This window comes from Heptranchias perlo, chromosome 8 (genome assembly GCF_035084215.1).
Source record: "Heptranchias perlo isolate sHepPer1 chromosome 8, sHepPer1.hap1, whole genome shotgun sequence".
Taxonomy (NCBI): domain Eukaryota; kingdom Metazoa; phylum Chordata; class Chondrichthyes; order Hexanchiformes; family Hexanchidae; genus Heptranchias; species Heptranchias perlo.
Window position 1 is genome coordinate 9,311,673 of NC_090332.1, and position 22,932 is coordinate 9,334,604.

General features: G+C 44.3%; 1 protein-coding gene across 1 annotated transcript in view; it reads left to right on the plus strand.

Moving 5' to 3' along the window:
• Positions 1-22,932, plus strand: part of kif26ba (kinesin family member 26Ba) — a 275,252-nt gene that overhangs the window by 109,822 nt on the left and 142,498 nt on the right. Inside the window, exon 4 of the mRNA XM_067988624.1 lies at positions 5,169-5,335. Within this exon, the coding sequence (XP_067844725.1) occupies positions 5,169-5,335 (167 nt within the window). The remainder of the gene's footprint in view (positions 1-5,168; positions 5,336-22,932) is intronic.

Genomic DNA, 22,932 nt, shown 5'->3' on the forward strand with positions numbered 1-22,932 from the left:
GTTAGACCACACCTGGAGTGTTCAGTTCTGGGCACCGCACCTTAGGTCGGATATACTGGCCTTGGATGGAGTGCAGTGTAGATTTACTAGAATGATACCTGGAGTCCAAGGATTAAATTACGAGGAGAGATTACACAAACTACGGTTGTATTCCCTGGATTTTCGAAGATTAAGGTGTGATGAGTTCCTTTGTGTGAAGACATATATTTTCTGGACTTACATTTAACTGGTTTAGCTGGATTCTAAGATTATGTCCCCTTGTTTTGTACGACCCGGAGGTAGAAACTTTACCATTGAGTCAGAGGGCCAAGAGTCAAACCTGTCAAATCCCTTCATTATCTTGAAACACTTCAATCGGATCACCCCTTAGCCTCCTCAAAGGAAAAAGAAAGATTTGCATTTATATAGCGCCTTTCACGGCCTCAGGATGTCCCAAAGCGCTTTACAGTCAGTGAGGTACAGTTGAAGTGTAGTCACTGTTGTGATGCAGTAAACACAGCTGCCAATTTGCGCACAGCAAGGTCCCACAAACAGCAATGAGATAATAACCAGATGATCTGTTTTAATGATGTTGGTTGAGGGATAAATGTTGGCCAGGACAACGGGGAGAACAATAGTGCCTTGGGATCTTTAACGTCCACCTGAGAGGGCAGATGGGGCCTCGGTTTGACATCTCAACTGAAAGGCAGCACCTCCTACAGTACAGCACTCCCTCAGTACTGCACTGGGAATGTCAGCCTGGATTATGTACTCAAGTCTCGTAAAATGTCCTCACCACCTTAAGGAAATGTAGTCCAACTTTACCCAGTCTCTATATATTAAAACAGGTGTTAAAGTAGCAAAACGAGGTCTTTAATATGAATGTGTTAAGCATTTGAACACTAATCTTCAAAGCCAAAGAGATTGGCCTAGTACGTTACTATGGAGACAGTGCCCCCTTTTAAGGCATCATATGTGTTGGCCACCCACTTTACGAGGTCACATCATCAACTTCTGCCTCTTGGCAGAATGAGTGTAAAAAGAGAAGCTAACTCCAGGTCTGGGAGGAGAGGAGAGGTGAAGACAAATCTGCCTCGGTTACATTTTATTCCCCCTCTCAACGGCTCCATCAAACTAGAACAACAAAGACCGTTCTGTGGAACTGAATGTCAGAGAGACAGTGTTCTTTCTGTTGCCCGAACTGCTCAACTTAATGACCGTCAGAAAACATAATCAGGTCCGCACAATGATTCCTGTTACTTACCTCCACATCAAGTTGAAGGTATTTTAAACAAATTCAGTGTAATGTAAGCAGAGTCCTGCTGTAGAAGTTAGCCACTGTGGCATGTTTATTTACTGACCCGTATAATTAGTGTTTAGAATTTATGCTCACTCAAATTTTTGGAGACCTCAGGAATGTTTGAAAGAAATCTCATTCACGGTGGAACCTTAATAAGTTGAACCAATTGGAAAAGTTCTTGAGATAGATCTCAAAGACATAAAGCCCGATTTTAACCCGGAGCAGGAATCGGTCAGACGGGGAGGTGAGTACCAAACCCTTCCAGGACCACGGGAGCCTGAGGCTGGGGCGAATTTAACTCCCGAGCCACGTCTGCACGCTCCCTATCTCTGTAACCTCCTCCGGTCCTACAACCCTCCGAGAACTCTGCGTTCCTCCAACTCAGGCCCCGTGCATCCTCCACTTCCTTCACCCCACCATTGACTTAGGATCACGAATGTCATTAAAGACAAATAGTTCTCCATGTCCTAATATTATTATACTGCATGCCTCGCATACAAAGGAACATTCCCACTTACATTTGAACATTATCCCAGCCATGTGGATGATGATGATCACTTAATGGTCTGGAGGTGTGTTGTGTGCATCAATAAAATCCCAAAGGTCCATTAAACGCCATTAATCTGAGGCTTGCTTTTCAATGTGAAGTTAAGGATTTGAAGAAACATGCAATCCTTATCCCTTCAGACACAAAGAGAAATGGTTTATGTTTAATTACAAAAGACCAAGAAAATGTCCGTTATTCTCTGTAATTAAGAACCCTCTAATAATGAAATCTTGTTCCTAGAAATCCCAGAAGTCACCCCTTCCTGCAATTTAGTTTTTTTTTAAGTATGGAGGAACTTAAAAGAAGAAGTTCTTGTGATTCAAACAAAAACCTGATCTTCAGGCTAAGGGTCTAAGGGATGACAGTGAGGAGGCAGGACCCAAAACCTGACCGATACCCCTCCTTACTGCCATTGCCACTGCCACCCCCAGGGATTACCGGAAGAGGTGTGATAATAGACAGTAGCCAAAGGTGGCAAGTCCGCCATTCCAAATGTTGGCTGGAGGGGGTGTCTCCATCTCTCTCTCTTCAGCTGCCACACCTCGTCCAGACCCTTTTGTTCTTTACAGTCGGAAAATTCTTATAGTCAGAAAATGGGACCCATCACTATGACCATAAAGATCCTCTCCTGGTTGCAGTTCCCCACATCGCTGGTGTCTGGTATGGGGCCCATTGTCAATACCACTCAGGAAGTGACTCTCAGTACAGCTGAATGGTGCCAATTACTATTCTGTACTGAAAGTTAAATACCACAGAGGAACTGAAGGGTGCAGTTGAGAGCAACATTGTCTGTAATGGCTCCGTTTCGTTCGGAAAATGGCAGATGTTGTCAGTCGTGAGGTATCATTACAACAGTGACTACACTTCAAAATTACTTCATTGGCTGTAAAGGGTTTGGGACGTCCTGAGGTTGTGAAAGGCGCTATATAAATGCAAATCCTTTCTGACTTTCTAGTTGTATAGCGACCTTGCCTGCTGGTGTTCCTTCACTCTCTTGGGAAGGGCCTGGTCACCTCTCTTAATTGCATGGCTAAAATCCAAAACTTTGCCTAATGGGGAAATCCCACGTCTTGCAGTTCTGAAGCACGTTGGGTTGGAATGACCAGTGCTCAGTGCCGCCATGCCAGCTTGTAGAACATAGGAACTGGAGAAGGCCATTTAGTCCCTCAAGCCTGTTTCGCCATTCAATGAGATCATGGCTGATGTGTGACCTAACTCCATATATCCATATCCCTTAATACCTTTGGTAAACAAAAAGCTATCAATCTCACATTTAAAATTAACAACTGAGCTAGCATCAACTGCCATTTGCGGAAGGGAGTTCCAAACTTCTACCACCCTTTGCGTGTAGAAGTGTTTCCTAACTTCGTTCCTGAAAGTCCTGGCTCTAATTTTTAGGCTACATCCCCTAGTCCTAGACTCTCCAACCAGCGGAAATACTTTCTCTCTATCTACCCTATCAGTTTTTTACAGAACATTTCTTTACAAACGACTACTATAGCCTAGAAATAATTGTTGACGATATTAGCAGATGAAAGCTTAATGCATTGGTAAGGCATTCATCTGTCTGCCATTTAAATCAGGTGTTAGCCCATTTATTTTAACTGGTTACAGTAGCAGATAGAAGATCTTGTATGAATACACTGGGGGTAATTTTGTGAGTCTGCAGCCCCTGTCGGTCTGCTAGAAGAGCTAATCAGAAATTCGGGCGCATTCATGCCCGCAATCTTCTGACCATTCAGTGTGGGCCTGAATATCTGAGATGTGCTCCCGGTGGAAGAATCTCCCTGTTGGGATCACAAACTCTTAAAATGAACCCATTGAGCATCAAATATCGCAACCAGTAATCTGTAGCTTTAAAGTCATTCATTTAAAACAGGCCAGAAGTAAAATTGGGAATATTTTAGTGACCTTGCTGAAGAATTTCTTATCATTCTGGACCACTTACGGATCCAACTGCCACTTATGAATCCAGCTGCCAATGATGGATCCAGCTGCCAATGATGGATCCAGCTGCCAATAATGATAGATCCAGCTGTCAATGGGGGATCCAGCTGCCAATGACAGAACCAGCTGCCAATGTTGCATCTAGCTGCTCTGAAGCTGACACCCATACCTCTAAATATGCCCAAAGAATTTTGCCACCTGGTAATGGAGCTGGACAAATATCTGATTGAGAGCAAGATTAAGGGGAAAGGTATAGCTCGAGATCATCAAAAACTCCATGGAACACCACAGCTTCCTTGTTACTGGGGTTTGGGGGAAGTGGGGGTTGCCTTTGAAAAGTGGGAGGTCAGGATGGAATGTAGGACATGCCAATATGGATGAGTGTTCTGCAGTGTTGCTTGATGGCTTTTAAGGAGAGGGAATATTTATGCAGAACTTTTCCTCAGAAGATTCAAGGGTGGGGTATAGCTCACAATTGACCATGTGCGTGGCCTGTAAAAGGAGCGGGCTTTATGGATCAGACAGCTTAACTTTTTCATGGTTTCTTATGCTCTTCAACAACTCGCCAGGCTAAAAGACAATGAACAATAAAATATACTGAGGATTGGAAAAAAAACAAATGAGATAAAGACATCCTTAAAATCAATAAGATGAAAACCACACTAGAGCAAGATTTTTTAGGGACAGGTAAAGCCAGTCCTTTTTTTTCCTCTTACCCACTTTCTCACCACATTCCTTAACCCCTTCTATCTCATATAGGAACAGGAGTAGGCCATTCAGCCCCTCGAGCCTGTTCCGCCATTCAATGAGATTGTGGCCGATCTTCAGAAATGCATCAAATTATCTCCTGAATCCGTTTATACTGTCCATTCCCTGCTGACTTATTCCATAGATCAGTTCCCTTTGAGTCCAGATGTTCTGCTTGCCTTCCTTATTGCTCATAATGCTACAGTAAATAACATTGGAGCAGAGTCTCAGGATTGGCTTAAATGAGTGCACAACCCACTGAGAGATCATACAAGCAAGGCAACAACCCGACTCTGACCTTAATCATCTTCGCACCTTGTAGTCAGCACACAAACATGTCTCTATTACTGTGAATCTCAAAGAATGCGATTCTGTAATGAAAGGTTGGGTTGAAAGGGAATGGGGAATAAGATGAAAATTTGCGAGCTGATACTTCTTGAATTTGATGTAAAAGGCTCTGACAGTCTGCAGGAGTTTTTTTTTAAATGGAATGATTTACGACCCACAGAACGATGCCTGAGATCTTCTACTTTTTTTTTGGAATTTGTGTTGCGTCTTTTTGTTTTGGAGAGTCGGTCCAGGGGCTTGGACGGAGCTGGAATGTTCCCTGGGAGGATCCGTTGTAACCGTGCTGCCCTTTCATTGCAGATATCCCAGCTGATGTCCGAGAATTGCCGGGAAGGGTTGACCGAGGCTGTGCTGAACCGTTACAACTCCGACAAGCCGTCAGTGTACAGCTTCCCGAGCTCCCAGAGCACCTACGTGTCGAGTGTGGCCTCGAGCGGGACCTCAGCCGCGGCCTCGTTCTTCGCCAGGTAAGGCTCTGCTCTTTTAGCGACCGTTGTGCGTTTAAGTAATAAAGGCTTTTGCTAGATCGTGTAAGGGGAGCTGGAACCCACCTGAAACAGTGTAATGCGAGATCTTTTTATCCTAGGAAGTTTGTTTTTGAAAAAGATGCCAAATGAAAGAGTTGGTAAGTGAAGTGCCCTTTGTGGTAACTGAGTCCTACAGACCGGGAAGGTCCCAGTTTCAACCCCCTAATCTTTGCTGAGTTAGGTGATCAATAGTTGGCCTCAGCACCCTTGAGAGAGGAAAGTGAAAAGTCACCCAACGTTCCCGCTCACAATCCCAACCCAGTCACTCCCGCTGGAAAGACTATGTGCTTGGAATTCAGGTGGGGACAGGATCAGGCAACTCCTTCCTGGTTGAATAGTCTGTCAGCACCTACCGTCTGGACTCAAACATGAAGGATGACCATTGGGCAAGATATTATGAGGTGGCTTTGCACTCTGCGATTGTATGTCAGCGCGAATGTCCCTCTTATGTAGCAAAAATTTGTTTGCCACAAGGTCAGTGTCAAACGTGGACAATTCTGGACTGATTTGGGATGCAGAACAACTAAAGAAATGTATAGAGATTCAGGAACAATTGCTAGCTCAGTCCCAGTACTGTATTAAATCAGAGAGTATGCCGAGACCTTACATAACTGCTTTCCATTAATGTACAAAACGCCACTGCCATAGCACAGACCAGAATGACTGCTCCTGTGATCTTTAAATGAGAAACTAGCTGCAGTGGCAGCTGTTCTTTGTATGACACCTGGAAACTGACCATTGCTAGCACCCAGAGAGAAGGCAAGAGGCCATTCCTGCTGTTATATATTCTGATTTTATTGAATGCCTTGTCTCTGTGGATGTGTTTCCTGTCCCTGTGCTTTGCACGCAGCACATTCCAGTTGACATTAGTGTAGAGAGTGGACAGACCTGCTTGTTAACGCGAATGAGCTTGTTCTCAGATCTCTGGACCAAATCCTGTGGTCTGCTCGAACGTACAGCTTATTTCCAAGATGGTAGGATTGCTTGTTTCTCCAGGAACCCATTTTTGCCGCTAAAATGTAGTGGAGCCCCCCTTGGTAAAACCGCAGAGATCCGAGAATAAGGCTGTAGGGTGGAAGCAGGCCATATCAACTCATCAGTAATGACGCCGTGGCCCTTCCATCTCACCTCAGTCCAACAACCCCCCGCCCCCCATCCTATAAGAACATAAGGAAGTCCAGGTTTGGCCTATCAAACCTGCTCTGTTTCTTATTATTCTATCATGGCCTTGCCTCCCACTACCTACCAATGCCCTACTTTAGCGAACACAAAGCTTGTTCCCCTACCTCCCCTGAACAAAAAGAGTTAAGCAGTATTAATTATATCTCCATCACCCACAGTCCTCCCACAAAACAGGTATGGACATTGAATCTTACAGCAGGTCACGGTACTGAAGAAAGACGTAAACCAGCGACTAAAATCATTTTACATTAGAAATTGGGTAGTTTTAACACATAAAAAAATGTCAAATCCTGTTAAACTTGGACTCTACAAACTCTAGGGAGATTTGCGTTGATGCTCCTACAGGCCGTGGTGGATAGTGGCAGCTTTGAAGTGGTCAAACTGTATCATATAGGAGATTATTTTTCCTGAGGGGTCTGGGGCCCCTCCCAAGCAACTTTGACTTTGACACTTCAATTTGTTGCATTCTCCAGCATTGTAGAGCACACTTTTTTCTCATACTTGCACAAGTATTTAATGATGTCCGCACTACTTTGTTAAACCTTAAATCACAGCCTGAACATGCAAAATGTGCTCCCCTGATGGCTCAGTGATTTTATCATGTGAATAGTTTGCCTTTTTTCCAGTAAACTACTCTTATGGCTGACCCTCCATTATCCTTTTCTTGTTTCATGTTGAACCTAACTATGTTGTGGTCACTATCTGCCAGTTGTTCTCCTACTCTTACGTCACTTATTTGCCCTAGTTCAATTCACAAAACTAAATCAGGCCAAGCTTCTTTCCTTGTTGGGCTAGAAACATACTGATCTAGGAAGCAATCTTGGATGCTAATTGGTGGAAGGATTAGATGGGAACGGAGGAGAAATGTTTTCACCCAGAGGGTGGTGGGGGTCTGGAACTCATTGCCTGAAAGGGTGGTAGAGGCAGAAGCCCTCAACTCATTTAAAAAGCACTTGGATGTGCACTTGAAGTGCTGTAACCTACAGGGCTATGGACCAAGTGCTGGAAAGGGGGTTATGCTGGATAGCTCTTTCTCGGCCGGCGTGGACACGATGGGCCAAATGGCCTCCTTCTGTGCCGTAACTTTCTGTGATCCTATGATTCGAAAAAAATGTTCCTCACTTTGACCACATGAATTACCTTTGATCTAGTCCATCTTAGGATAGTTAAAGTCACCCAATATTATTGCCCTGTTCTTATATATCTGTCTACACAGTCTACACTGTGGTAAATCCCTTCTACCTCAGCTCCTCTGTTTGGTGACCTATGATTGACAACAGGAATTGTATCATTTCCCTTCCTATTTCTTAACTCTGTACATATGGATTTGGTCTTAACACAAATCTCTAGGATATCCTTACATTCTGGCACTGTGACAGAATCTTTCAGTAACACTGCCACCCACCCTTTTTCCCTCCTTAACTCTCCTTAAAAAAAACCCCCAGAAATATTAAGTTCTGAGACATGTCAAAACCTAAGCTGCACCACTGCTGTAGTGACTATATCATATTCCGCCATCATTATTAATGTTTCTAACTTATGTTCCCCAGAGTCTATGCCGGCTCTCTGTCTCCTGCTGGCACTCTGCTCCTTCCCAGTCCATGCTGCCATTTTGTCTATCCCTCAGTCCATGCTGACATCTTGCTCCCCCCTATCCAGTCACTGTTGGCACTCTGCCTTGCCCCAGTCCGTGCTGGCATTCTGTTCCCCCCAAGTCCACGCTAATACTCTGCTGTTCCCCCCCCTCACACCATGTCCCCCGCGGTTCATGCTGACACTCTGTTCCCCGCCCCCTCTCCCACCATACCCCTGGTGCCCTGCTGTAGCTCCTACCCAAGTCCTGCTGCTGCTGCTGTAGTAAAAGCTGACGAGGTTGAGCTTTGTACTGTCGGTGGCAAATCCTGATCTCATGGATGTTCCAGCCTAGATTATGCAGCCGCGTTCAAACAATTTTAACCAGCAGCAGCAGGACTTGGGTAAGAGCAGCAGGACGGGAGGGGGAGACTACCCTGGGCTGATTTAACAAACTCTTAAAAAATGAACGTAGACTGATCACTTGAAATTAATGGTAGGTATATGGTGTATACCCGCCACTGTGGTAAATGCTGTATATCCTCCACTGTGGTATATGCTGTATACCCTCCACTGTGGCATATGCTGCATAACCTCCACAGTGGTATATGCTGTATACCCTCCACTGTGGCATATGCTGCATAATCTCCACAGTGGTATATGCTGATTATCCTCCACTGTAGTTTATGCTGTATATCCTCCACTGTGGTACATGCTGCGTAACCTCCACCGTGGTATATGCTGTATATATTCCACTGTGCTATATGCTGCGTATCCTCGACTGTGGTATATGCTGCGTACCCACCACTATGGATTATTCTGTATACCCTCCACTGTGGTATATGTTGTATACCCTCCACTGTGGTATATGCTGCATACCCTCCACTGTGGTATATGCTGTGTACCCTCCACTGTGGTATATGCTGTGTACCCTCCACTGTGGTATATGCTCTATACTCTCCACTGTGGTATATGCTGTATACCCTCCACTGAGGTATATGCTGTGTACCCTCCACTGTGGTATATGCTGTGTACCCTCCACTGTGGTATATGCTGTGTACCCTCCACTGTGGTATATGCTGTGTACCCTCCACTGTGGTATATGCTGTGTACCCTCCACTGTGGTATATGCTGTGTACCCTCCACTGTGGTATATGCTGTGTACCCTCCACTGTACCCCTGCCATCAGGATGTACTCTTGGCTTCCAACTGAAATTGTTTTCTTGAATGTTTTTACAGGGACCCTAGTGTAACATTAACAGTTACTTGTTAGATCTGGTAAGAAGCCAGAGAGAAACTTGATCCATATTAATAAGCTTCACCGGTCGACTGTTCCAGCTCATGTGTTTTTATCCACTCCTATCCTTACCATTTCTCCTCAACCCTCAACCCTTCTGTCCTGTTTCATTTGGTACTTAGCCTTTGTTGGGATGTGGTCTCTATGCAAAGAGCAGTAATGGGTGCAGTGTGTTATAATATAACACTCTCTTTGGCTAGGCCATTGGTTTCCTCTCCCCCAACCCCCCAAATTTCCTCCTTTTTCCTGCTCATTGCCCACTTCCTGCCTTGTAGAGGGCCCTGAGACTTTTTATTGGTGAGTAGCCCTATATAGGTAAGTGGTCTAAAAACAGAAAATGCTGGAAGTACTCAGCAAGTCAGGCAGCATCTGTGGAGAAAGAAACAGAATTAACATGTCAGGTCGAAAGGTCATCGACCTGAAACGTTAGCTCTGTTTCTTTCTCCACAGATGCTGCCTGACTTGCTGAGTGTTTCCAGTATTTTCTGTTTTTTATTTCAGATTTCCAGCATCCGCAGTATTTTGCTTTTAACAGATGAGTGGTCGTTGGGATTTGCGATCCCTTTGCCTTTTGGGAAGCTGAGGCATTTTCTGATTTCTCGTTGCTGTGGCGATTGCAGTTTCTGTTCATTTTGAGAGCTGTCAAGATATTAATATTGTTCCTAGTAACTTGACCAGGCGTGAGGTTCTGTGGCCGTCACTGTACTGCGGCTGCCAGCTAATGTTTTACGTTGATATGTACACTGTGTAGACAGGACAGGGTGACGCAGGGTTGTGTCTCTACTTGGTTAGAGGCTGTAAATCAGTGCAGTCCGCGAGCAAGTGTCTGTATACGCTAGAGCCCTCAAAAAGGAATCTGGATCATGTACTGAAACCACGATCACATTACATCCTGAGCAGTGACACCTCAAAGTGTTACTTCAAGTAGCAGCTCCCTCTAAATCAGTGTTAAGGCTCTTTGGTGTCATTGAAGGACCCGTCACAGAGGCAGCTTGGATTTCAGGCCGTGCAGAGGCTGTGCCGACAGTACCAGAGAGTTTCATTGGGTGCACGCTGACTGACAGGGCTAAAACACATCAAAGCTGAACCGCGTCAAAGCTTAACCCCATAAAAGTTCCTCCATTTCCCCCTCCCTATATCGTACTTTATTTTCTCCCCAACCATTTCTCACGTTCCTCCCCCTGAAGCCATACATAGCAACAGTTACTGCACTTCAAAGTTTGATTGTATGTGAAGCACTTTAGGATGTCCTGAGAGACTCTGTGCTAATTTGATGAGCATATGCCACCGCTTTTAGTTCCTAATTAGTGACCAGACATCTGCTATATAAATACAGGTTCTTCCTTTCATTTCCTGGGCTATCTTGTGCATTCGACCGTCAAACCAGATGTTTGCCTTAATGGGCTTACCCATATGAGTAGCAAAGCCATAGAATCCAAGAAGGTCCAAAGTTCCATCCTTGCTTCACAAGAGAAGATGGATCCAATAACGACGACAACAATTTGCATTTATATAGTGCCTTTAACGTAGTAAAACGACCCAAGGCGCTTCACAGGAGCGTTATCAAACAGAAATTTGACAGAGCGTCTTAAAGGAGGAGAGAGAGGTAGAGAGACGGAGAGATTTAGGGAGGGAACAAATAGTGTTGGCCCCTTGGCGACCCTCAGAAGGTTCTGACGAGCTGTATTCGCCCAAGAAATATTTGATGGTCGTCAAGGGAAGTGGGGCTTCCACTTGCCATTCAGAATTTAAAAGAGGTCTGGGGACCTTCTCCCTGGAGACATTTTAGACAATGAGACTCAAATTGGTGTCTTTGTTTAATGGTCTCTGCCTTGGCGTTGAAGGAATGAAATTGCATTTATTCCCACAGTAACTAGTACTTGAGGAATATGGTCCAACAGGCCAGGAGAGAGACAAGCATATTATTGGAAAAATGTAAAAAAAAAAATCCATAATAATAATATCATTACAATAACTATTGCAATACCCGCCTGAGCCTTTCCCCGGTTCGTTGAAGCAGCTTGGTGCAATATCAGAAAATGATTGCTAGGTTATAAATATGAAATGCAGTGACCTCCCTCACTAAGTGTCACATGATTACGCTGCATTGAATGTGCTGTCGGATCACCCCACGGAGCATCTTGTACGGACAGCAGCCTTGCCGCAATTTCATTGTGTGATTTTACCGAAGGATAACCGGGATTTCGTTCGCTGCACGTTACCCTCCACATCAATGGCCGATGTATATCAGACAGTAAACATTCTGATACTGTTACCTCATTCGATTTAACTCAAGCTTTTCCCTCCCTGCTTAAAAACAATACAGGAGGGCTGCAAATCTGTAGGCCTTTGGTCCTGGCCTAAACGCTGGGATGCACCCGCTGGTGGCCTCTGACCCCACCTTATTATAGTACTAATTTATAACATTTTAAGATTTGAACACAAAATCTAGACTGTCACTTCCAGCTGAGGCGGCACTGTCGGAGGTGCCGTCTTTCGGATGAGATGTTAAACCAAGGCCCCATCTGCCCTCTCAGGTGGACGTAAAAGATCCCATGGCACTATTTTGAAGAAGAGTCAGGGAGTTCTCCCCAGTGTCCTGGCCAATATTTATCCCTCAACCAACATCACTAAAAACAGGTTATCTGGTCATTTATCACATTGCTGTTTGTGGGATCTTGCTGTGCGCAATTTGGCTGCCTCGTTTCCTACATTACAACAGTGACTGCACTTCAAAAGTACTTCGTTGGCTGTAAAGCACTTTGGGATGTCCTGAGGTTGTGAAAGGCGCTATAGAAATGCAGGTCTTTCTTTCTTTCTTTCTTTAATGGTGGGTGCCCACGCCACCATGATGGAGAATATGGTGGAGGGTGCTGTGTGCAGGAGGAGATGCCTAGGTGAAGGAGAGGTGAAGGAAGTGGTCTCTGAGCCCCCTTATAAGTGGGCCGAAATGTTCAACAAACGTCACTTCAATCTTTGGGGGGTGGGGTCCAGGCCATGGTCCCCAAAGAAAGAAGGAGCTCACATTTATATAGCACTTCTCACAACCTCCAGCCACCCAAAGCACTCCACAGCCCAGGAAATACCTAGTCACTAAAACAAAAGCAAAATACTACGGATGCTGGAAATCTGAAATAAAGACAGAAAATGCTCAGCAGGTCAGGCAACATCTGCAGAGAGAGAAACAGAGTTAACGTTTCAGGTCGTTGACCTTTCAATCAGAACTTAGTCACTGTCGTAATGTAGGTAAATGCAGCAGCCAATTTGAGCACAGCAAAGTCCCACAAACAGCAATGAGATAAATGACCAGATAATCTGTTGTTTCAGTGATGTTGTTCCAGGGATAAATATTGGCCAGGACACCGGGGGAGAGCTCTTCGAAATAGTGCCACGGGATTTTTTACATTCACCTGAGAGGGCAGAGGGGGGTCTCGATTTAACATCTCATCTGAAAGACAGCACCTCCGACAGTGCAGCGCTCCCTCAGTACTGCACTGGAGTGTCAGCCTAGATTTTTGTGCTCAAGTCTCTGGAGTGGGACTTGAACCCACAACCTCTGACTCAGAGATGAGAGTGTTACCCACTGAGCCACGTGACATGGTGACATGTGTGAGGTTCCAGAGGTTCAGCCAGCCCCTGCGGAATCTTACCTCACTGCAGATCGGTGCCTGGAGGAGCGAAGGAAGAAAATCCAAGAGAAAGTTAGTGAAAAGTTTCACAAAGTAACAATGGAAATCTCTGGCTGTGGGAAGTGATGACCCTCCACATGCCACGATTGTGATGAAATGGCAAATCTAATGAGCTCTGGTCGACTGAGCCCAGCATAACTGTACAATTGTGATTCTGTTTTCCATTTTCTCCGCAACGATTTAGTGCTCTAGGAGTAATCATCGCACCTATAACCATAATAACACAGTATCTGCAGTAATGTGGATTCAATGTTACAGTGATGTCTGGTTAACTCATATTGCTTATGACCCTTTGACTGGCCATCTCTGGAATGGTTTTCCAGAGAGAAAAAAAACCAAACGACTCAAATCTTCCATTAAATTCAATCAAAATGACATCACTGTACCTGTCGTTCTGTTATTTAAAGGGGAATGTTACTGTTAGAGGGTGAGTACTTGTATGGGAGGTGTTTCGCACAGTGCAAATACCTCAGTGGTAAGTTCCATAGCAGACTGAATCGCCAATACGTATCCAGTGTCGATGGAGCCCCTGCGGTGGTCAGAAGTTGTATTTTTTTATTATTTATTCTCGAGATGTGGGGGTCGTTGACAAGGTCAGCATTTATTGCCCATCCCTATTTGCCCTCAAGAAGGTGGTGGTGAGCCTTCTTCTTGAACTGCTGCAGCCCGTGAAGTGAAGGTGCTCCCACAGAGCTGGTGTTAGGTAGGGAGTTCCAGGATATGTGTCCAATTCCAGATGATGTGTGACTTGGAGGGGAACTTGGAGGTGGTGGTGTTCCCGTGAACTTGCTGCCCTTGTCCTTCTAGGTGTTGGAGGCCAATGGTTTGTTTATCTCAACATTTCCAATACAGATGTACTTTAATATCAAAGGAAAAGGGCAGTACCACAGACCACATTCACCAGCCAGCACTGAATTTTATAGCATCTGGGTTTATAAAATGGATCACAATGGGTGAAATGGGTGGCACAGTGTCCTTTCACCTCCGAGACCTGGGCTACAATCCAGCCTAGACTGATGGGATGAAAGTCCCCTCTCTCCTCCGGCTACAAGTGTATTACACAAAATGAGTTTGGATAATCTCAACCCCGGTTCCTATTGGGCACAGGCCCACCCCACAAAACACATTGGTGATTTCGCTTAGAGAGGACACAAGGTGGCGGGTGTAGGAAATGGGAAAATGCCAGACTGGTGCAGTTTAAGATGTGACTCGAAGGGGGACTAAATTACCTTGTTAGGCTAGAGTGGAGGGAGATTACTCTGCATCTACGCCTCATTAGGAAGATAGAGCTCTCATGGCAATCAAAATGGCTGGGTGAACTCACTGAGATGAATGGCCTACTCTGGTTCCCATGTTATACCTAACCTGATGGTGCTTGATGCCAATACCTGCAATGGGAAAATGTTCCATTTTGTAACACTTGCTAAAACATTTATCTATGATTTTGCTGCATTATTTTACTTTGCATGTTACCTTAAAACTCAGCAGGGAGATGTTCAAACATAAGATAATGGTTATCCTCTGTTTTACTGGAGTTTAAAGATTCAAAGCATTTGGCTGGCAAATCGGCCTGCTTCATGGCAATTCCCTCACATCATGGCATCAGAGTGTGTGGACAGGGAAATGTACAACTTGTGTTCTCTATCGAGGAGCTCTTCAACACATTTATATACAAAGAAAGGTCTGATTTTGAAACTTATTTTAATAGGGTATTTGCAGTAAGCACCCACTCTCACATTAAAGTTCCCTAATAAGAACGTGCATTATTAGAATTATTTTGTTGGCTCTATTCAAACAGGGACAGCTCCCCAAACCAATAATGCTTCCCCTTGTATGTAGTGGTCTGGAAGAACAAAGCCTTGTCAGATAAGTGAGCTCCACCAAGGGATAGTGGGGTATTCTGTCACTCCCAAAGAAACAATAGATTAAGGACAGGTTCAAGTTCCATAAAAAGGGATCTCCTAGAATCATACAGAGCAGATGGAGGCCATTCGGCCCATCGTGCCTGTGCCGGCTCTTTGAAAGAGCTATACAATTAGTCCCACTCCTCCCTGCTCTTTCCCCTTAACCCGGCATTTTTCTCCTTTTCAAGTATTTATCCAATTCCCTTTTTGAAAGTTACTATTGAATCTGCTTCCACCGCCCTTTCAGGCAGCGCATTCCAGATCAAAACAACTTGCTGCGTAAAAAAAATTCTCCTAATTTCCCCTCTGGTTCTTTTGACAATTATCTTAAAATCTGTGTCCACTGATTACCGACCCACCCACCAATGGAAACAGTTTCTCCTTATTTATCTCAATTAAATCTCCCCTTAACCTTTTTTGCTCTAAGGAGAATAATCCCAGCTTCTCTAGTCTCTCTTTTGGCGTTAATTTTATCAGTTCCATAGCTTGTCTGTCTCTTGCCCATCCCTGACTTCCTTTGCCCCAACATTGGCGGCTGTGCCTTCAGCCTTCTAGGCCCTCAGCTCTGGAATTCCCTTCCTAAACCTCTGCACCTCTCCACCTTTCCCTCCTCCTTAAAGATGCTTCTTGGAACCTAAAAAAACCCACCCATGATTATCTGGCCATTATCACATTGCTGTTTGTGGGAGCTTGCTGTGCGCAAATTGGCTGCCGCATTTCCCACATTGCAATGGTGACTACACTTCAAAAGTACTTCATTGGCTGTAAAGCGCTTTGAGGTGTCCTGAGGTTGTGAAAGGCCCTATATAAATAGAAGTTCTTTCTTTCCTTCCTTCCTTCTTTCTTTCTTTCCTTCTTTCTTTCTTTCCCTTTATGACCAAACTTTTGGTCACCTGTCCTACTGTCTCCTTCTTTGGCTCAGTGTAAATTTTTGTCTGATTACACTCCCATGAAGCACCTTGGGATGCCTTTACGTTAAAGGCGCTATATAAATGCAAGTTGTTGTTGTCGAGTTGACTGGTCTCAGCTCGGACAGGCAGTCGGGGGTTCTACAATCAGCTTCGGTAACCCCTGGTTAGGGAGGGGGAAGTATCATTGCAATGTTTCCTGGTCCTAATCGCTTCACGAAGACCCCTGCTGGGAAGGGACAAGGACCACATGAGGCTTGGCTGTGATGTGGCCGACACTTCGAATGCCGGGCTTGCGAATGATGGGAGGGCATCCTGTCAGAGGACGGCCAGCCCCTGTAGCATCGTACCCCAGCGTGTTAGGAGACGAGGGGGGAGAGGGTGGAATTGAAAGCGTGGCAAGGAGTATAGAAACATCAAAAAAGGAATTTGTCTATAAGCATCACATGCAGAATCAAAACTATTTTAGTTAAGAGATTGTGGTAACTTTCCGACTTTGATCTGAAGATCCTTTCCATCTCTTCGCCTGGGGGGCAGAGCGGGCCTGACATTCTGATATGCGCTTCCAGTGTGCAAGGCCTCCCAGGTGGGAGGGCAAAGTCTGAAAATCACCCTTATTAAGTCTGCATAAATACCTATATATCTATATATTAATAAAAATCTTGTGTAGAGCACACACTCCCTGTTTCTCAAACCTTACTTCGTGTTGTCACAAATTTTTGGCCATACTTTTCTGTAAATTGCTATGTCAACATTTCCCTTTCAATTTTGCCATTTCAATGGTCACGATGCAGTTGCAATCTTTGACCATTGGGTAGCACCGTGGTGTGAGTTTCTGAAATCTCTCTCCCGACTCCATTGCCATCTTATACATATAAATAAAAACAACATATATTGATCAACTGACCATGGGTTTATGCCACTGGCAATTCAATAGATGGAAAATCTCAGTCGATCCCCAATTCATGCTATTAAGTGGCTGCACAATGAGTGCAAGACCTCAGCCACTGCGTTGTTGGGGAGGGGGAGCTGAATCAAAGCCAGCCGGTTGCTTCACAAGGAGGCAGAAAAAGCCAGTGGCAGAGCCGATGAATCATTGGTGTGTATTTTCCAGTGGGCATTTACAGAGCAGGCTGGCAGAAGCCCGAGCTCTGGTCTTCCGCCTGCCCCCAGCTGGGCATTGGGCGGAGCCACTTTAAAGGGGAGAGAAAACTAAGCAGGAAAGGAGAGAGCTGATTGTTTTTCCTCTGCAACAAAGATGCTGAAATGGCCGAGAGAAAAAAACGGTTTCAGAACACTGAAGACGTCTTCAATGTCTTGAAAACACTGTAACATTTTTAAGCAAGGCTGGTAGCCGGCAGAGGCTGATGGAAAAAGTACACCAAGGAAACAAGAGCCAGAGGACTAAAATGGAAACACAGTGAAAAGTGAATTTAAAAACAGACATTAAGGAAAATCTTCTTCAAGGAGCGATGATGTTTGGAATAATCTACTAGACAAGGTAATAGAAATAAGAACATTGGGGTTATTTACAATGCAATTAGGTTCCACATTGAGAGAGTTAATGTACTAGAGGGATGAGCTTCGATGAACTGAAAGACCATTTCTCATTCCTGACTTTTTTATATAAAAGTAATCTGAAGGTCGCCAGTGATGTGGGCCTGCTGAGCAGTATTACTTGCTGACAATATATAGAGCTGGTTCATCTCTCTCTGTAAGAACTAAGCCCATTATCTGAAGACCATCGAGTTCCTCTTTCAGACAGCAAGCTATCAGGCCGGGTAATCATTTGCCTGTAGCATCTAGACGACGAATAAATAACTGCCGGTGGCAAGCTCCTTCAGACCCTCATACGTGACACCACTTTCAAACCAGTGAGAACATTGTGTTCCCGCCTCAAATCTCATCCCTTTTATTTCTTGGACACGAATGGAAATCTTCACGTTCGGCAAAGGACACAGTCATTTTCAAACAAAAGATCACAGGATAGATACAGATAAGGAAGGCTTCTTGGCTTATTGTTACCTCGTCCACCCAGGCAGAAAAGCCTACAGCCCTCTCATCACATCATCCAACTGTCTGGTACCTTCACCAGTATTCTTAGAAAATTATTATTTAAAGATGAATATCTCAATTATCTCAAAAACATCCCCAAAGATGCCGATTAAGGATTGTTCTCCATACAGCAGAGAAGATCAAGGGGTGATTTAATAGAGGCATTCAAAATCATGAGGGGCTTTGATATAGGGAGAGACTGTTTCCAGTGGCAGGAGGGTCGGTAACCAGAGGTCACAGATTTAAGGTAATTGGCAAAGGAGCCAGAGGTGAGATGAGGAGAAATTTTTTTTACGCAGCCAGTTATTACGATCTGGAATGCACTGCCTGAAAGGGTGGTGGAAGCAGATTCAATAGTAACTTTCAGAAGGGAAATGAATAAATACGCGAAGGGGAGAAAATTGCAGGGCTTTGGGGAAAGAGCAGGGGAGTGGGACTAATTGGATAGCTCTTTCAAAGAACCGGCACAGGCACGATGGGCCGAATGGCCTCCTTCTGTGCTGTAAAATTCTGATTCTAAGTATAGTGTTTCTTACGTGTTATAATTTTCCATACACCTGGGATTAAAAGGCATAGACGGCTGTTAGTCTCAGCCGCCATTCCTCACCTCCAGAGATCTTCACTTCATAAGAATAAGAATTAGGAGCAGGAGTAGGCCCCTCAAGCCTGCTCCGCCGTTCAATAGGATCATGGCTGATCTTTGACCTCAACTCCACTTTCCCGCCCGATCCCCATATCCATTGATTCCCCTTCAAACCAACTAAAGGGGTAAAGAGACCTTGTTTCCTGGCAGCTGCTAATGGTCAGGGTGAACAGAACCCTGTCACTTGCAGTCTGTACTTCGGCAAAACGTAGAATCCTCCGGGAGGTCGCGGGTTCAAGAGCGAGGCAGAGGGGCGACGTCAACTGTTGCGAAGGCATGGGGAATAAAGGTTGTGCCCAGGCAATGCTCAGGGAGCCGAGAACTCAAGCGTGCCATGCCGTGCCTGACCTCGGGAGGGATCAGTAATCTCTCCTGCCCAGATATTTTATTCACACACACATCTCTTGCTCCAGGCAAAGGGGGCCTTGGATGGTTAGCGATCCCATGCTAAGCAAGGTTGTAAGTCAAGTGAAGCCACCGGTTGAACAATCTGAGAACGGGCATATCTTGTGCAGCAGCTAGACCCTATGGTTTGGAAAGGTCCTGTATTTATCGAGAGGTCAATTTAACGCTTTATTAACTGTGTTGCAGGAGCTAATTATAGAAGGAGCTTGCATTGATAGCACAGCTTATCACAGCCTCAGGACGTCCCAAAGTGCTTCACAGCCAATGAAGCACTTTTGAAATGCAGTCACTGTTGTAATGTCGGCAAACTGCAGCAGACAATTTGCGCACGGCAGGGTCCCACCAACAGCAAATGAGATAAATGCCAAGTTAATCTGTAACTATCCATTTGAGGGAGGGAGCCAATTTCTGATTAAGAACTGGGCTCAGAATACAGAAATATTGTTGAGGTCAAGTCAGGACATGTTTTTGTCAAATGATGAGGATCTGGGATCAGAATTTCCAGTGAGAACTTTTCTATTGCTAAAACAATGGTCCCTTTCAATGTGGGGAATGATATTAAAAATAGAGAACGCTGGGAATTTACAGCAGGAAAGTCAGCATCTAAAAGAGAAAGATAGGTTGATGTGAAATCGTTCATCAGAACTGGGACAGTCCCACATTAATAACCTGTCTTTTCTCTTTCAGTGCTGCATTTTCAGCATATTCGGTTTTTATTTCAGATTTGCAACATTCCCAGCTTTATTCTCACTGGGAATTGACAGTGATGTATTCTGCAGTTTGGACTTGTGGGGCTTTCATTCCCCCCCCCTGTGCACTGCTTACCATGTTTGTGTAAGATTCCTTTGTGCATTAGTTTAACGCAGTCGCTAACCAGTCCTTAAGGCAGTCGCTAACGGGTCAAAGTTGCATTTACAAAGTGCACAAAAGAATTCTGAGCAAATGCTTTACCCACTATATTACCAGAGGAAATGGTTACCCTCAGTAGGAAGGGTGCTGAGCACTAAATCAATACACATGAGCAAAGACACACAGGGGGTGATTTTGACTTTGGGTGATCGTGTAAAACGGACAATAGTGGTTCAGCCCCATTGTACACCTCTCCGCACTTGCATTTCCATTGAAGTCAACGGGGAGTGATATTGGGTGGGGTGTAAAACAAGTGTTGCACCCGATCCTGTGGGTTTCCCACTCAACGAATTAGTTAAAATTACCCCCCATGTTTCTCCACCTGAGCCCTTTCTCCCTTAACCTTGACACCAATGTAAAAGTGTCTCTGTCTCTCGACGTCAGGTGAGATTGATGTTCTCTCTCTCTCTCTTTGTGTGAGATGAGTTTTTTTTCCTTTATCTGTGTATGCGTTTCTCTCCCTCTCTCTCTCTCTGAGATGAGACTGAAATTCTTTCTTTATCTGTCACTGTGTGTGGTATACTATACAGATTGTAGCCGCCTTTCCAGAACGTTAAAGTGTCCTTCAGACCTGATAGAGTTTTAATCCAGGATGTGTCCTTGGCTATTTATGAATACGTGAGTTCTTTATCCAGCAGTCTAGTCTATCCAGCAGGCTGGATTATTGGGTTATGCCTGCACTCTCATGAGGTTCTGTCAGTAATACCATTAGAGCATGTACCGTACATCAATTTGCACATCCCATAAGCCCATAGGAGTTTCTCATGTCGAATGTTGGATGAAAAATCTGTTGTAGCCTTGTACTCTCACCCTGAAAATTTTTGGTGGCTCAATTCTGCAACATAGTCAGAGTGCATTAGACTCCCAGATGTCCTTACAGTGGCCTTTGTGTGAGAGCCTGGGCTCTTGAAAAATCAAATGTTAGCAGCCGACTTAAAATGTTGTGAAACTTCAGCCATATGGAATGACGAAGGACGCTGCCAGTGAAGGATCAAAGAGTGACTGGAGAAACGGCTTCATGTCGTGGATTAAAAATTGAGGCAGGCTGACTAAAAGGGCAGCCATATTGAGGCCTATATTTCAGGCCTTACTGCCCTGTCTCTAGCTTATTATTTGATGCAGAGCCGTTCTAAATTATATATGTCGATGAAACATTTTGCTTTTTGTAGAGTATTTGCCTGATGTAGCAGCCATCATTATCAATTTAACGAGGTGTGCACAGGAATGTTAAACCACTAAAATGCTCACATTTTGCTACCTCTTTTGAAGCTGCTTATCATCATATCTTTGTTTCAGCAAAGCATGTTCCCTCATCCTTTAAAAAAGGCACCTAGATGAAGGGTGATTAATATGATTAACTGAAGTTGTTTTCCACAGATGCTAAACAATAACCTATCGTTAGCTTATCTAGGTAATTGAAAGACGCCTCACACACATTGTGTCGGAAAGTCTTTCAATCTCCATCTCTCTGTGATTAGAAAGAGAGAAACAGGGGCACAACTCTTTTGAATCAGGAAGGCTGTGTGAGATCAGTCCGATATGTTAAAGGGAAAGCTGAGAGGGACTTGACTGAGATGAAGAGGTTAGAAATGCAGGAGAATAGCTAGCTGACATCTTGTTTAAGACAAATAAGGTGAACCAGTGATGTGGGGAAATGTGGTGTGTTCTTTATTTTGTATTATTATACGGAGAGAAGTGGTTCCGATTGAACTAAATGAATCTGATTGTTACGGTTGCTCATTATGTTAACTCCCTGTGAAATAAAGCAGCTTAACAATTTGTTGAAACATTAGCTTGGTTCACCTTTGGAGAGATTGAAGAAAGTACACATGCAAAAGACATGAATACGGTTCAGGTCACGGGGATATTATTATGTTATCGTGCAAGTAGATATAGGGCAGTGCGAGTCAAATCTCAGAAAAAAGTATGCTGCTCAGGCTGCTTACAGGGACAACTGTCCCCACAGAACCCGAGACGGTATCAACAGCAGACCTGAACTTGTAACTGGCGCATTGCGTTGAGTCCTTTGCCCAGTGGTACTGGTCGTATCCATACAGAGTGTACTGAAGGCATTTGAATTTTGCAGCGGTTAAGTATTAATTGCCATGTCCGTTAGGTCCATTTGTTACAGAAGGGCAACTTTAAGAGGCGTGAAAAGACTCCTGCTGTAGTGCGGAGAGTGATCACAGGCAAGGTTAATCCCAGCCTTCAGCACGATTCCCAGAATCACGACCCATAGACTTTTTCCAGCTCTTGTGCCCTCTCCCCTGTTGGCCATTACGAGAAACAAAAGCTCTGCTCCTGGATGGTGCTCCGGCCTTTTCCACAGTTTCCCAGATGGCCGCAAATTACGTAGGTATAATCTTTAATTGGTGAAATAATTGAGAATATTGTGCTGAAATGGCCTTGCTGTAGAAATGATCTGTAACATATGCCTCGAGTTACCAGAATCATTCCCATCATTAGAGACACGGTCGACTGGATTTTAAAGCCATATGAAAGTGCTTTTTTGGGGGCTGGTGTACGTCCAATACTCTTTTCAATCGACTTGTTTCAAACAAAGACGTTTATGTGAAAAATTATGCTGTATCCACCAAAATCCCCAATATAGTGACAACAGAAGCTGATCAGAATAAGAGTCTATAAAACCAGGACATTGAAACAGTCAGGAATAAGATGCTCTGAAAATTCTGTTGCTGTCCCCCCAGCTCATCCCTCATGTCAAATTTTACCACATGCTACATCTAATACGGCGAGTATGTTCTTAACATTTATATTGTTTGTAGGGTTCCTAATGATACAGCATCGAATGATAAAGGAACAAATAGATTTATTATGGTTTAAAACATCATGTACTACAGCTCAATTTCTAATTACCAACATGTAGATTGACTCTTCCAATTTAATTCCAACTGGTTCCTTAATTGAAAAAATCATAAAATCATAGAATGCTTACAGCACAGAAAGAGGCCG